The sequence below is a fragment of the Crassostrea angulata genome, chromosome 8, assembly GCF_025612915.1.
Source record: "Crassostrea angulata isolate pt1a10 chromosome 8, ASM2561291v2, whole genome shotgun sequence".
Taxonomy (NCBI): domain Eukaryota; kingdom Metazoa; phylum Mollusca; class Bivalvia; order Ostreida; family Ostreidae; genus Magallana; species Magallana angulata.
In genome coordinates this window covers 54,324,474-54,340,206 of record NC_069118.1, presented here as the reverse complement: position 1 = coordinate 54,340,206, position 15,733 = coordinate 54,324,474, and the positions used below count along the sequence as shown (strand labels likewise).

General features: G+C 34.3%; 1 protein-coding gene across 1 annotated transcript in view; it reads left to right on the top strand.

The window, feature by feature from the left end:
- Positions 1-4,776: 4,776 nt before the first annotated feature.
- LOC128159449 (protein MON2 homolog) overlaps positions 4,777-15,733 on the top strand; it is a 556,747-nt gene continuing 545,790 nt past the window's right edge. Inside the window, exons 1-14 of the mRNA XM_052822554.1 lie at positions 4,777-4,845; positions 5,021-5,180; positions 5,877-5,940; positions 6,381-6,508; positions 7,661-7,792; positions 8,205-8,337; positions 9,086-9,186; positions 9,753-9,878; positions 10,164-10,358; positions 10,759-10,883; positions 11,071-11,195; positions 11,453-11,606; positions 12,021-12,190; positions 13,112-13,196. Coding sequence (XP_052678514.1) covers positions 5,067-5,180; positions 5,877-5,940; positions 6,381-6,508; positions 7,661-7,792; positions 8,205-8,337; positions 9,086-9,186; positions 9,753-9,878; positions 10,164-10,358; positions 10,759-10,883; positions 11,071-11,195; positions 11,453-11,606; positions 12,021-12,190; positions 13,112-13,196 — 1,652 coding nt within the window. The 5' untranslated portion in view covers positions 4,777-4,845; positions 5,021-5,066. The remainder of the gene's footprint in view (positions 4,846-5,020; positions 5,181-5,876; positions 5,941-6,380; positions 6,509-7,660; positions 7,793-8,204; positions 8,338-9,085; positions 9,187-9,752; positions 9,879-10,163; positions 10,359-10,758; positions 10,884-11,070; positions 11,196-11,452; positions 11,607-12,020; positions 12,191-13,111; positions 13,197-15,733) is intronic.

Below are 15,733 nucleotides of genomic sequence, written 5' to 3'. Positions count from 1 at the left end.
CTTAAAAATATTATGCATAAATCAATTGCCATAAATAAGTTTACTGAACAATTTTATGACATTCAAGTGTTGTATAATTCCAATAATAGAAAAAAACACAATAATTTGTTTTCTTTTCTTGAAATATCAATAATGAAATACTTCCCCTTATATAACATTTGTTCGTTTCTTTGTGATGATAGTATGATTTGATCACGATATTAACTGATTTAAAGCACGGACACATAACCATGCTGGATGATACTATCATTGATAGCGTGTGCATGCAAGTTTATAGCATAATGTTTTTCCGCGGGGGTGTTAAGGAAGCATATGGGCAATTTGCCGTCTTATTTTGACTGTTGTATTCAAAATCGTGAAATTAAATAATTATTTTGAATAAGATCAAAAACTTAGTATTATCCTTTAAAATAGATGTCAGTGCAATAAAATCGGGTAGTACATCACTGCCACATTGGTGCATTATCATGTGACAACTATAAATAGCTTACGTATATTCCTTAACATAAAATGAGATAGAACAACACTACCCCGCGGTTTCCAAAATAAAATAAACATACCAAGTGAAGGCAAAACATCTCAATTTAATCAAAACCGCTGCTAGAATCCTATGGTTTTCCTTATTAAAAAGTTATTCATCCGGTTCTCGTAAAACCTTCCCAACTTTTATAAAGTTTGCACGGAAAACGGCAAATTGCATTTAAACAACACACAACATGGGATTCTAGCAGCACTTTTCAATTTAAGCATTGATCAAACTAACGATACGTATAAAATTTCAAGTTCAACATACACGGGGTAGTGTTGTTCTAGATGGATTTTTATATCGTAAACAACGACAGAGGAAAGCCTGGCCGAGAAATAAAAGCAAATTTACATACCTTTTAGCGAATGATTGATAAAACTAACATCTCCCCCAGTATCCTTATGTTCAATTCTCAATAAATCACACTATAATACTTTATTAGAGTTCTTAGATTAGTTATATTTTGAATATGTTTACAGTGCTTTCCGATCAAATTCACACGACATTCAACTTTTAGTCATGACGTCATCAATGTGTAAATCTACGTAATACAAACTAATTTCTGGCAAAAATTGTCTTTGAGTATTTTTTTATTTGTTTTTGTCTACGTTTCGTTGCTTGTATATTTGAATATGTACATAATAACTAAGATTTGTGATTTCACGGAATTACATGTAACTCAGATTCCATATGCTTCCTTAACACCCCCGCGTCGTGATTAAAGTTTTTCAAGAACTTGTATATAAAGTAAACAACGCCATGTTTGCGTAACGATTGTTAGTTTACTACAAATTAAAGTAAATTGCATTTATTGGCTCCAAAGTGCTTAAAAGCCATGTTCTTTAAACTATCAGTTATTATTATAAACAACAGGTGCCTTAACATCTTGGGGACTTAACATTTTACCTTGGGCCTAACCGTTTTGGGGCCTAAACATGTTGGGGCCTAAACGTCTGCAATTCATTAATCCCACCCGAGGCACAATCAGTGATGGACAGCTAATCTTTTAATTGACTTCTGTTTATGTTTATTGACACTTAAGCTTCTTTCATCTTATTAATCATTTTATGTACATGCTGCCAAAATGTCCCGAGTTACTCAATAGCTGTATGATAATTGATTTACTTACATCTGTACTTATTATGTTAATCCTTCATTGTGTTATTCCATTGTTCATTATATATACTTCGGAATTGTAAAATATAGTCAGTTGGAATCAGACCTTTTCATGTAAAATCTATATTAAAGTCTGAAAACTAAAACACGTGTTGGCTTGTTGGAGGTTTCATGAGGCTGGGTCCAGTTCAGTTCAGTTTATTTTCACTCAACACCATATAATGGTACAAGAGGTACATAAGAAGAACAAACATATTTACATATATACAATATAGTTGTAAAGTTCAAGAAAGTAAGTGGGGTGAACGAACAATATGATTAATTTTTGAAATAAAGAAACACAGTTTTCTTAATGTGATATAATCGACTGAAGACATGATTTCATAAAACTTTTTAGTGTTAGGAGAAGAACAGTAATATGTATCTAAAAACTGACTTCGTAATTTACTTAATGCCTTGCATTCTAATATAACATGAAATTCATCACCAATTTTGTTACAATTACACAAATTACAATAACGTTTACTTCTTTCAACAATACTCCACCTTCCTATTTCAACCGGAAGATTATGATTTGTAGTTCTAAACTTAACTAATATTTTTCTTAATTTACTGGGTAACAAGAGTAAGTAGCGTTCACATTCAAAATTTGTTTTATAAATTCTATATATAACACCCTTAGTCGATTCCTGAATATCGTTATGCCATTTTTGTAAAAATTGATCTCTTAACCTTTGGTTAATAGTTGTCTTAATCCAACTGGAGTTATAATGGTACGATTCATGATCACACCATAAATTTGAAAGCCCACATTTATCTAGAACATTTTTTAAAGAGCATAGCCATGGATTTAATATTTGTCCCTTATCAAAAAGAATACGTACATACATATATATGATTTTGCTTAACTTGTTTTCACTGCTATTGATTATGTTGGCCCAGAATGAAATCATTCTAGTAAAAATGGTTATATACAGAGGAAATCGTCCAGTTTCACCATATACCATGTAACTAGGTGTACAACTTTTCAGATTAAGTATATGTTTCAAATATTTTAAATGGACACGTTCAATAATCTCAATATTTTCATAACCCCAAACTTCGCATGCATACAATAAAACTGGTACAGCAATTTTATCAAATAAATCTAATTGACACTCAATAGGTAAATTAAAAGTTCTTATCTTCCTTATAACTCCATACATTGATTTCTGTGCTTGCTCACATAGCCGTTTTTTTGCTTTGAAAAATGAACCTGTTCTTGAGAAAATTACACCGAGATAATTAAATTCCTTAACTATTTCAATAGGTAAACCATTATATGAAAAGACATATTTGGGTTGACGACCTTTAGAAAATACAACAATTTTTGTTTTACAAATATTAACAGTAAGTTTCCACGTATCACAGTATCTATAGAATTCATTAAGGGCAAACTGTAAGTCGTTTGCAGACTCAGCTAAAATAACAGTATCGACTGCATAAAACAGGATAAACATTTTTTAAATATAAAAATAGTTCCTTTTCAATTCCCTCAGTAATTGTAGACAGTCCAGTTATGTTTTTATCTAACAAATAATCTTCTAGATCATTTATATACAAGGAAAACAAGAATGGAGATAAACTTTCTCCTTGTCGTACACCGACATTACAAGTAAAAAGATCAGATGAAAAACCATTAATACATATTTTTGATTTTATACCTTTGTACATGTTTTTTATGTATGTAAAACATAACAAGAGAATAAGCTCACGGTTGGCCCAGTATTAGTCCTGTACGGGAGAGAGCGTCCCGTAATAATATGGTATCAAAAGAGTATAAAACAATGAATTAAAATGTAGGGAAATGGTGCTTCTTTTGTTACAAAACATTTCTGAAAAATTCCACATAAGAAATTCACATTCATTTTTCAGGAGTTACATTAGATATATATCAGTTCTATGAACTGCTGCAACACACAGGTAATATTAGCGGTAATCTAAACGGGTTGTCAGGGGAAGCATAGAAAGTTCGTGCAGTTCATGTGTGCAGATATACTAGTACATGTAGAGGAAGGAGGTCGGGTCCGGCTCCCTCCCCCTTGGAAAATTCAAACTCCTTAAATTGATATAGTAAAATTTTCGAAAAAAAAGCACCCCCCCCCCCCCCTGGGCAAACACAATTATACCTCTGACTGCCCCCCCCCCCCCCCCCCCCCCGGGGAAAAAAAATCTGGAATTCGTGCATGTAGTTATCTGAGCTATAGTGGTGATACTTTTGATCATTCATTGCTGCACACAATTACAGTATTGTGTGTACATGGAGAGAACGGACCTTTGATACTTGCTCGTATACATGCTAGTAAATCTATGATGTAATTTTAACTGAATGAATAGAATACATGTATATGCAAAATTAATGAAATGGCATACGGTTATGCATTTCACTAGGATTGATAAATCTAAAAATATGTACATCTGTTTGCAAAACAAGGGGGTTGGGGTGAATATATCTTTTTCAGTTGCCTTTTTAAAATAATCTTTCACAAATGAAAAAATATTGACATCGAACGATGAAATTATGTTTTATGCTTTCAGGCTGACAAGATCCATCTTAAACTCCGAAAAAAAAATAAAAAAATAAAAAAAATATATATATGAATAAAAAACAACCCCCCAAAATCCAAGTATATTTAGAATTCTATTACATATATACGTATAATTCTACGCTGTTTATTTCAAACGGAGAAAAAAATCCACTGAACCAACATTACATAATGAAAAAACCCTTTAATGTTTAAATAATCTGTCTGAAAAAAAAACCGAATGAAAGAAAAAAATATAATTATTCAGATTTTTAGGATGACAGATACATGTACTATTTAAACAATTATTTTGATTTTCTTTTTAATTAAAGATAAAAAAAATGTTTATCCCAATCTTTCATAATGTCCGAATACAAACACAATAAGACAGCAGATGTAGTAGATATTAGAATACAAAACTATGACACTAAAACACGCATCAATATTTTCACTTGCGCTATTAGTTTTATTCAAATGTTTTAAATAATCAGCGAAGTCAAGATGAATTATTTCGGATTGATATCAATTCATGACCTAAATTTAGACAACCCGGAAATTGGTATGAGTAACGTCCCTTTAAATTTGACAGGTTGTACACGAAAACCACAGATGTATTTTTGAAGTTTTGGAATAGAAAAGGTAAGAATAAGTATGTTAAAAGAGTATTAGATCGAAAACCTTTGGTATACATTCGATTAGTATAGAATGTCTCTGTTTTTTCTCTAAGCAAAACCGTTTTGGCGCTACATGACTCGCATTTCCTCTGTTATTTTTTTTAAACATTACGTTATTTTGGTTCTGCTTCTAATTTTAGCACTGACTTCTGGCATCGAAACTCGTCTGCTAAGAAGTAACCTAACATGGCTTCTCCTCTGAAGGACCCACAGATCGCCAAAAAGCTGGTGGAGAGTCTTCAGGGTGATTTGAGGTCGCTGTCGGCTGAGGGGAAGAGAAAATATCCGCACGTCAAAGAGGTAGGTATCCCCTGAGTATGGACAGTGCTCTACCATAAATGATGACATCTGTCATAAAAGGAAGTCTTACTTATGCTGATATGTTGTCTAATGGGAACATTTTGTATTGGTTATGAAGTTTTCTCTGCTTCAAATCTGATCTTCTTTCAACTTCATGATGTAGGAAATAGATATAGCCCTCATCACGCCATAATCATTGGCCTAAAGGGTCTGCAAGAGTAAAACTCTCCCTATAGACAAGACGTGTATATACCAAAACTACTAGAAATTATATTCTATACTTGTAAAGTTTTCTATATGGAGAAAAAAAAGAATCACTTCTTGCACAGTGACATCACTGGCATCCATGTTGAATTCTAAATCTCGTAAGAACTTTTAATTAACGTTTCGCGACAGGCCGTAATCTGTTTTTATGTTAAAAGAGCAATAAACACACTCAAAAATATTGATAAAATATGTTATTCTTCTGCAACTGGTCGTTTTTATCTACTTAATTTCAACATGTTCGGATCTTTGCTACTCTGACGAAATATTGTTGAATGATCTCTACCTCTAATGACTTCATGATTTAGACTAAGGGCTATATAAATTTTATAATAATAATGATAATAATAAGCGTGCAACATTTAGTGATACGAATACAATTGTACCAGCAATGAAATAAAATTTGTTCAAACCTAATGAATATATTTGTAGGTGTCAGAACAAATTCAGTTGAAGTTGCGAACAATTTGTACAAAGAGCGAGGATGTAATGTCAGGTAAGATACATGTTCTTTAATTTAATGACTATCAAAAATATCCCATTTGTCAAAAAAATTATTTGGAAATACATTAGTTTAAAAATATATAATAGCTAATTAAAATTTGAGAATCTGTGTACATCACTAGGGAAGTCTATCATCTGACCAATTTGTTATGAATCTTGATTGAGAATTGCTTGACTGCTTCCATTCTATTGGATGTTAAAATAACATAACTCCGCCTCTATCCTGTCAGAAATCATAGCCATACGCTTGTGAATGTCACTGGAGTTTAGTTTCTGAGTTTCACTATTTGTCAATGAAAATAAAATTAAGGAAAGATATATGAATTATCCTACACTTAGGGATCAATATTTGATTTGTTAATGCATTAAATAATGAGCATATTTAAAAATTGAAGCAATTAAACCAATTGTTTATTATGATGATTAACACAGGATTGGTTCCTGCCAGTGCTGAGATAATACAGCCCTTTGTGATGGGATGCGACACCAAGAATCCAAAGATCGTCCAGTTATGTCTGACCTCTGTCCAAAAGCTCATCTCCCACGAAGCCATTTCTGTTGTAAGTATAGCTCAATGTAACGTAATTCCTCGTTTAGGTACCATTTTCTCCCTATTTAGCAAACATACCTGATTAATTCTATTTGACCAATAATAAGAGCCTTCCCCATTGGTTGGAAACTCGCAGCCAGGCTTCTATACTAGCTCTAATTACTGTTGGCCATTTTAGGCATCTATACTAGCTCTAATTACTGTTGGCCATTTTAGGCTTCTATACTAGCTCTTAATCACTGTTGGCCATTTTAGGCATCTATACTAGCTCTAATTACTGTTGGCCATTTTAGGCTTCTATACTAGCTCTAATTACTGTTGGCCATTTTAGGCATCTATACTAGCTCTAATTACTGTTGGCCATTTTAGGCTTCTATACTAGCTCTTAATTACTGTTGGCCATTTTAGGCATCTATACTAGCTCTAATTACTGTTGGCCATTTTAGGCTTCTATACTAGCTCTTAATTACTGTTGGCCATTTTAGGCATCTATACTAGCTCTAATTACTGTTGGCCATTTTAGGCTTCTATACTAGCTCTAATTACTGTTGGCCATTTTAGGCATCTATACTAGCTCTAATTACTGTTGGCCATTTTAGGCATCTATACTAGCTCTTAATTACTGTTGGCCATTTTAGGCATCTATACTAGCTCTAATTACTGTTGGCCATTTTAGGCTTCTATACTAGCTCTAATTACTGTTGGCCATTTTAGGCTTCTATACTAGCTCTAATTACTGTTGGCCAACTCAACCTAACATCCCTTTGGTTAAATGAATTATTGATGACCTATTCCAGTTGGAAATCTCACTAATCGAGTGAATGCCTATTTATGATCACAAAGTAGCATACATCAACAAAACATGATCCTTTGTATTCATGCCTCAGAAAATCAAGAACAAATTTCACTTTTTCTTAGTTTTTGAATTGAAAAAAAAAAGAATATTCACAAGACCAAGACAGTTCATTAGCTAAACCCAGAATTTGTATACATGTGAGCTTGACAAAGTTTCTGACCATGGGGACCATTTTTCATTAATATACATGTATATCAAAACCAACCTAAGTCCTTAATCTGGAAGGCTTTAATGCATGAACTTCATTTGTAAAATTTTGTATCTGTGTGTGTAAATTTAAAAACATTTATGGCTGTGTGATTATAGACTGCGGCTGACAATATACTGGGCATGCTATGGAATCTAATGGAAGCAGGACTAGAGGAACTCAAACTATTACAGACAGCCATAATCCTGATTACCACAAACTCTGTGGTACAACACGACTCATTGGCCAAGGTAAGGATGCTCAAACTCAGCTATAGTTCTGATCACCACAAACTCTGTGGTACAACATGACTCAGTGGCCAAGGTAAATGAATAATCTCACAATTCAACAAATAGACCTGGCCCTGCCATCACTAACTTTCCTCATCTAAAGTGTCAGACTCAAAGCTGAGGTTTAATCTTAGATTCATACAGTTTTCAATTAAGGATTAAAGTTAAAACAGAATTGAGTAATTGAACCTCACTGATTTACATTTTTATAACTTATTCTAGGCTTAACTTTAAAACTTTTCTGGAGTTGGTATTTTGAAAACAAAACGGTTGATCATTTCTTGATTTTAGAAACCGTGATGATAAGAATCATTAATTACCAGTCCATTTGCAGCAAGATGACACATTAGTGGATTACTTTGTGTTTTTTTAGGCTTTAGTTCTTTGTTTTCGACTTCATTTTACCAAGGACAGTACAACGATAAATACTGCTGCGGCCACCATTAAACACTTGGTCAGCTGTGTGTTTGAAAGAGTGGTCACCGAGGATAAAGTTCCACTTCAAGGTCAGTCTTGCACTTGACGGTTTAATAATAAAGGCTCCATAAATTTTTAGAATTTTAAATAAATCAGTTACAACATTTCTACTTTTTTTTACCATATTTAAAATTATGTTTCTGTTTATCCCCTATGCAGTTCTGTCCTTTAAAATTTATGTTGACAGTAATAGGACATGAGAGAATTTGTACTCATTTACTAGTTTTTTTCTTCAAAGGGTGCTAATTTTTGTGTATTTGGCAATGAAAGTCAAATACAGCTTTTAAGCTATAATTGCTGAATTTTGATTCAGAGGCATATAGGCTAGTAATTTTAACAAAAGCAACTTTAAATTACCAAAATCATAAATGATAAATATGTATCTATACATTTTTTGATTAAAATAGCCAAAAGAATAGCTTAAAAGCTCCTATAGGGTATCTAATTAAAAAAATAAAAAATTTAATGCTGTCAAGTTGCGAAAATGATATGTGGACCCTGTCATTGGTTGTTACACTATAACTGTTATACACTGTCATTGGTTGTTACACTATAACTGTTATACACTGTTGTTGGTTGTTACACTATAACTGTTATACACTGTTGTTGGTTGTTACACTATAACTGTTATACACTGTTGTTGGTTGTTACACTATAACTGTTATACACTGTTGTTGGTTGTTACATTATTACTGTTATACACCGTTGTTTGTTGTTACATTATAATTGTAAATAATAAAGTAATCTCTCCCTTTGCTTTTATTTTTTGTAATGAAGCTTCAACAAGTGAAGTGAGTCTAGAGGAGCTGAAGAACCACAGTAAGACCCCGCCGCATTCCTTGCGCCCCTGTGCAGGTGATGCCTACCTGTTATTCCAGGTAAGTGGAGTCACCCTTTACCACCGCCCTTTCCGTGGAACCTGTGAACCAAATATTTCATGTGCCATTTCATATTCATATAAATGGTTGATTTACAACTGAACTGCAATTAGTTAAATTCTGCTTTCAAGAAGTAATTCTATTCAATATCAGTAGTATAAAGATACATGTATATGTATTGACATATGGTTTGTAATGATAAATATCTGCAATCACTGGTTGTTTGTAAATCTCTCAGGTATTTATTATACATGTGTTATAACTGTGTGTGAAGTATCCTCCAATTGTAACTTTAAATTTTCAAATTGAAATAGAGGAGAAATTTTGGAACCCAACTGGTGTGAAAACCAATGAGAGTTTGTGAAACTTGCTCCAATTATTTATATCCACCAAATATATATTTTTTGTAGACTGTTGCAGAAAAAATCAAAATACATGAGCCGAGGTCCAGAGGATGAAGAGGGCTCAATAAGCCTCATCTTCCATCATGTTTTCTCCACCTAACCCCAATGTATCACTTGTATTTCTATTGCTAGTAACCATGTGTTCTTACCATGTATTTGTAGGACCTCTGTCAGCTGGTGAATGCTGATCAGCCATTTTGGTTGGTTGGAATGACTGAGATGACCCGCACCTTTGGGTTGGAGCTGCTGGAGGCCGTATTAACCGCGTTTCCACAAATATTTCTACAGGTAAACTTTGTTCTAAGGTATCACCATTAATTTATTGTTATCTTTATATTGATGAGAAACAGTATGACATATATAAAACTATCTCATGCTTGTTCGAGAAAAATTGTTCAGATGAGATTATAAATGAGTTATGTCTCTAATATGTCATAGATATGGTGGTAGATTGAAAGCATTTAATTTCTATCAGTCTTTTGTTTACCCATTTTCATCATAAGCCTCCAAGATGATGTTTTCAGTGTGTTATGTAGACTCTGTGTTTAGTTGGGTCTGTTGTTATTTTTGTAGCATAAAGAGTTCAGCTTCCAGCTGAAGGAGAAGGTGTGCCCACTGGTCATAAAGCTCTTCTCCCCGAGCCTGAAGTACCGCCAGGGAATGCCACCTCCCCCCTCCCCCACCCCGGTGGAGAGACCATTCTTCCCCATAGTCATGAGGCTCCTCAGAATCGTCTGTGCCCTGATCAAACATTATTTCTGTATTCTGGTAAGTATTTGTATTTGGCAGATCATCAATTATTTAGTAACATGTAGACAGCAGATTCTGAAAAGTTTATGCAGGAATCACTTTTCTGTTGTTGATATAAAGGTGATGTAATGTTATGCTCCTTCCCTTTTTGGGGGGGATTGTATTTGTTTTGGACTGCCGTAAGTTTCTTTTTACAACTTTAATCATCATCATAACTTTTGAAATTGCCACATACTTTGTACGTTATAAAAAATGTGGTCATGAATAGAGCTAATGTTAAAAAAACCTTGATTGATTCCAACCATGTTCTATATAACTTTTGTTCTTCAAAACAATAATAGCTTACAATGTTGTTATCTTGTAGGATGTCCTTATTATGCTTTAGCGGTATTATTATTCTATGGTTTTGTTTTTGTAGGTGACAGAATGTGAGATCTTCTTGTCTCTGTTGGTCAAGTTCTTGGATTCAGAGAAGCCCAACTGGCAGAGATGTCTGGCTCTGGAGGTGCTTCATAAGCTTAGTGTACAGCCGGACTTACTGAGGTGAGAGAGAGAGAGAGAGAGAGAGAGAGAGAGAGAGAGAGAGAGAGAGAGATGGCTCTTAATGGGCTTTAATAAGCTTTATAGTGTACAGCCAGACTTACAAATGTAAGAGAGAGAGAGAAAGAGAAGAGAGAGAGAGAAGTTACTTGTCTGTTTTTATTGACTTGCTGATCTTTGTCTTTTACAGGTCTTTCACACAGAGTTACGACATGAAGCTCCACTCCACCAAGATTTTCCGGGACATCGTGAATGGCGTGGGGACCTATATTCAGTCTCAGTTTATGAACCCTTCCCTAAGCACAACCACTACAGGTGAGATAATTCAATGCTATTGCATCTTTTGAAACAAATGCACTGTTCCTACCTGTTGAAGTTCATTGAAGTTAATGACTTATTGTTCATATATCACTTATACAACTTTATTAATTAATAGGACAATAAATTCATCTTTTGATTAAAATTGAGAAAATGCTAGCTGACTTTTCATTTTTGTACTAGTTATTGTCTAGTTGTCTTTGTTTTCATCAACACCTTTATTTTTACGTGTCCTCTTTCATTGTTTTTGACAGGTAACAAAACCCCGGACACTCATGGAACCCCTCCTGCTCTTGTTGGAGGTCTGCCTGTGGGTGGGGGTGTGACCCCTCAGGCAGCCTTCATGTATAGGGGGGTGTGGATCCCCATAGTGTTCACCGTCCCTGCAGGACAAGCAAGACCCACTTAGTGAGTAGTCACTGACTGAATCTGTACATACAGCTACGAAGTCTCTTGTTACAGCTGTAGATTCCTTATTTTATGCAAGGACTTTATTTTGCAATTCCACTTTTTTGCATCAATTGATGAGAATTTAAAATTTAAAAAACACCAAATTTTTATCATAGTTTCATATTTTATGTGAGTGTCCATTGGTCCAAAAAATAAAAGCGAGATTTTAGAATCTGCATGATGTGCTGCTTACGATTTTACGCGGATATGAATTTCTTGCATTCAATTAGGAATCTACAGTAGTCAATATTTTCTAATTCATAATTGTAACTGCTGCTACAAAATCTGAAATCACAATAACTAAATGTTGAATACCTAGGAATTGGTGACTTTCTTTTGTTCTCTGATATGAGTTGAATTTTAATCCCATAGTCTGGAGATGCTAGATAAAGTGGACCCTCCCACCATTGCCGATGGTTACGGCCTCTCTTTGGCCTTCTACTGCCTGCTAGAGGTCGTTAAAAGTGTCCGCATTCTAGTGCAGGGAGAACCAGTCAATGAAAACCAGTCACAAACTAGCTCAATCAAAAAGAATATATCGGGTGAGTACAAGTAGTATGAATTACAGTACTATGGAACAGTACTAATGTGAGTACTTAGAGTAAATAGTCACAAACTAACGCAATTAAGAAGGATATGTCAGGGGAGTAAGAGTAACTGAGGAATGTAGAAGTTTTGGTCTGTTATATAAGGAACTCTCAGATGCCCCTCACTCAAAGACTTAAAGCCCTACTGAATTATCAAAATAGGAGTAGCCATAGTACTCTAGAACAGTACTTATGCATGTAGTAATGATAGTGAGAGTAAAATAGTGATCCAGAGAGTAATGGTCAACAATATAAGGAACTGTTTGATGAGACTCCAGAATTTACAGCCTTATCTAATTATCCAAATATCAAAACAGGAGTATGGAATTGTACACACAGTACCGGTAATTTGAGGTGAAAGTAAATTACTGTGAAATCATTACAATTTGTAAGGGCCAATTTTCGTGGATCGCTTAAATGTTACAGGTTCGTGGGGAGGTAATTTCATTATTTTCTTATACCTTCAAAAGGAAATATATGATTCTGTTACCCTAATTTATCAGTTCATGGAGGATGTTGATTCATGGATGAGAGGTACCCAGGAATTCCACGAAAATTAAGCCACCACGAAATCTAATGATTTCACAGTAGTCCAGAAAGTAATGGTGTAGAATTTATGGAACTCTTGGTTACTCCTCAATCACAAATGTACATCGAAATTGAATTACCAAAATATCAAAATTTTAAAAATACATTTTGTGCATAATGTACTGTTTCAAGATATACATGCTGTACGGGGTAATATTGATGGAAAACTTGCAATAAAACGTATGATGGAATCAGACGACACGGGAAAAGTGTGCCTATTTGTCTAATATGTGTTTATTTCAGAAGAAAATTGTGTCTATTTGTCTAATATGTGTTTATTTCTTTCAGCGGAGGAGCGTGGACTTGACGAGGAGTTGATTAATTCGTCGTGGTGCGGATTACTGGCTGCGCTATCTCTCTTACTGGACGCAAGGTAATCCTCGGGTTCCGAGATTACTGTAAACCTAGTTCATCTGAAAAATCAACTATTGCCAGACATTATACATTTTTAGATATTAAATTTTAACCAAAAAAAATACTCCAGAATAAACGTTTTTGTGAATAATTCTACTCAAATGTTTATGTGAATAATTGTCAATGCATGAAATAAGGTAAGCATTGGTTATTCCTTGTACAATTCACTCCATTAAAACAAGTTTTATACATGTACCATATTATTTACTGGTATGTCAAGTGCTATATTAAAGGGTAGTAACTCCTTTTATAAATGTAGTCCAGAATAAATGTCTGTATGACCCATTGACAGCTGATGTTGTCATCAATATCCATAGAAAAGGTACCAATTGTATTCATAGACTAAAAGGCCATCAAAGTTACAATACTGTGGATAAAATTTTGTCCAACAGTCAATGGGATTTTTTTTTTCCACGGGTTTTTTTGTTTTTTCAATCAGCAGTGTCTCCTTAACCTATGTGCATCTATTACATAAACCATAGAATTAACTTAAAAAACCCATAGATTGAATTCATATCTTTTTTTTCAAATATTGAATATAACCAATCTGCTCTTTATTACTCCAGCACTGACGAGAGCGCCACCGAGGGAAGATGTTCGGGGAACTGTGTGGGGAGCTGGAGATGACCACCCCCCGGGACGCCTTCATCACCGCCCTATGTAAGGCCTCCCTCCCCCCTCACTACACCCTCACCATCCTTAACTCAACAGCAGCGGCACAGAACCCAGGGCTGCAGTCAAAAGGTGAGGATCAAGTATTGTCTTCTTCATCAGTGTGTTTGACTAGAGAGGGCGTTTTTGTTGGTCGGTGGTCGTTTTCAGGCTATATTTATCCTCCTTTAGACGAAGAACCACATATTCAGATATAGAAAATATTAAATCTTAAAGCCAAAATATTTGGATTTATTTCTTTATTTTATAATAGTTTATGGTAAAGTACACCATGTTTAGAAGTTTAAAGCAGATCTGATGGGTAATTTGTAGACCATTCAGCCTTCTGAAATAAGTTTTCTCGGCATTCGTACCCTGGGTATCAACTACTTTCGTCACTGTCGGTCTGATCGAAGTTTCCTCTCATGTACATTGTGGATATTCATAAAACACCACATTTACTGTAGGGGGCACAATGATATTGATAATATTCTCAGGAAAAAGTGCTTGATCTTTTCTCTCTCAGATGAATCAATTTAAAGTGCCATCTTTCATGTAATAGATGAATGTGTTAAAATATATCAAAAAGTACTAATTGATAGAATTTGAAAGTTTGATTGAATTATATAAACTACTACTGTATCTTGAAAGTTAGAAGAAAATATACTTAACATTTTATTTATTTTTATTACATGATGCTAAAATCATATATTTTTGTACAAAAAAGACCTTGGAATTACTATACTGTCATTCTCTAAATCTGATAGGCAGTATCAATGAATTTATTTTCTCTTTTAATTAAAACAGATCACTCTAGATCCTCTAGTCAAGATTTAGCTTCCTTAGCAACAGAGTCAGCGGAGCGAAGCCAGGTGGTTGCCGTGGGAACGCCATTACCTACAGCATCACTTCCTGCTGGGGCTCACCAGGGGCCAGTCATGGTAACAACTTCTATTTACCTCATCAGGACCAATCAGAATGCTTTATTGAGTGTGTATAAGGACGTAATGTTTAAAAAAGAAACACACTTAATCATTAAAATTATTTGGCTGCAGCAATGATATATAAAGTTTCCAGCCTCACTCAATGGATTTTGAAAAATACTTTGATTTAATACCAAATTTTGCTGTTCTGCTGTTATATGTTAAATCTGAAGAATAAGGAATCATAATGTGAATTTATTACAATGTAGAATGCAGTCAAACTTATATTTAGCAGTTGCCAATGGGAATGTCAAGAGAGGCGACCCTTGAATACAGTCTCATTTTTCTGATAATCTTTATTGTTTTTTTGTTTGTTCTGTGTTTTACGAAACTAGTTGTTTACCGGTCAAACCAGGCTAAAAAAGAATAAATTTTTTTTTTATTCTGTTTGACAAACTTGAATGTTGAAGGGTACTTGTGGTTTTACACAGATTATATTTCCTCATGTTTAATTAGGAAGCTACATGCAGTTTTCATGGTTAAATGATTGATGTCAATGCAAATACATGTCAGAGATTTTGGAGTATGTAAAGTTAGTTTGTAGCTGAAATGCAACAGATTTTGTTTACAGTGTATATGAATCTGACTCAATTTACAGCATATGTTTTGATTTACAGCTGACAGCCAAGAATATCCAGTGTATGCGGTCCTTGCTGTCGGTGGCCCACTGTAATGGGGGGGTCCTTGGAACAGCCTGGCATCTCGTGCTGACCACCTTACAGGTGAGGGCATCCAAAACCTCAAACAATGCTTTCTCTGTAAATGTTGCTCTTTTTCATTGAAGGAGCTAGTACAACTTAGGAATATTTTGTGTGATTTATTTACAATACAAAACAAAAGTATGAAGATTCAGAATAGTTTA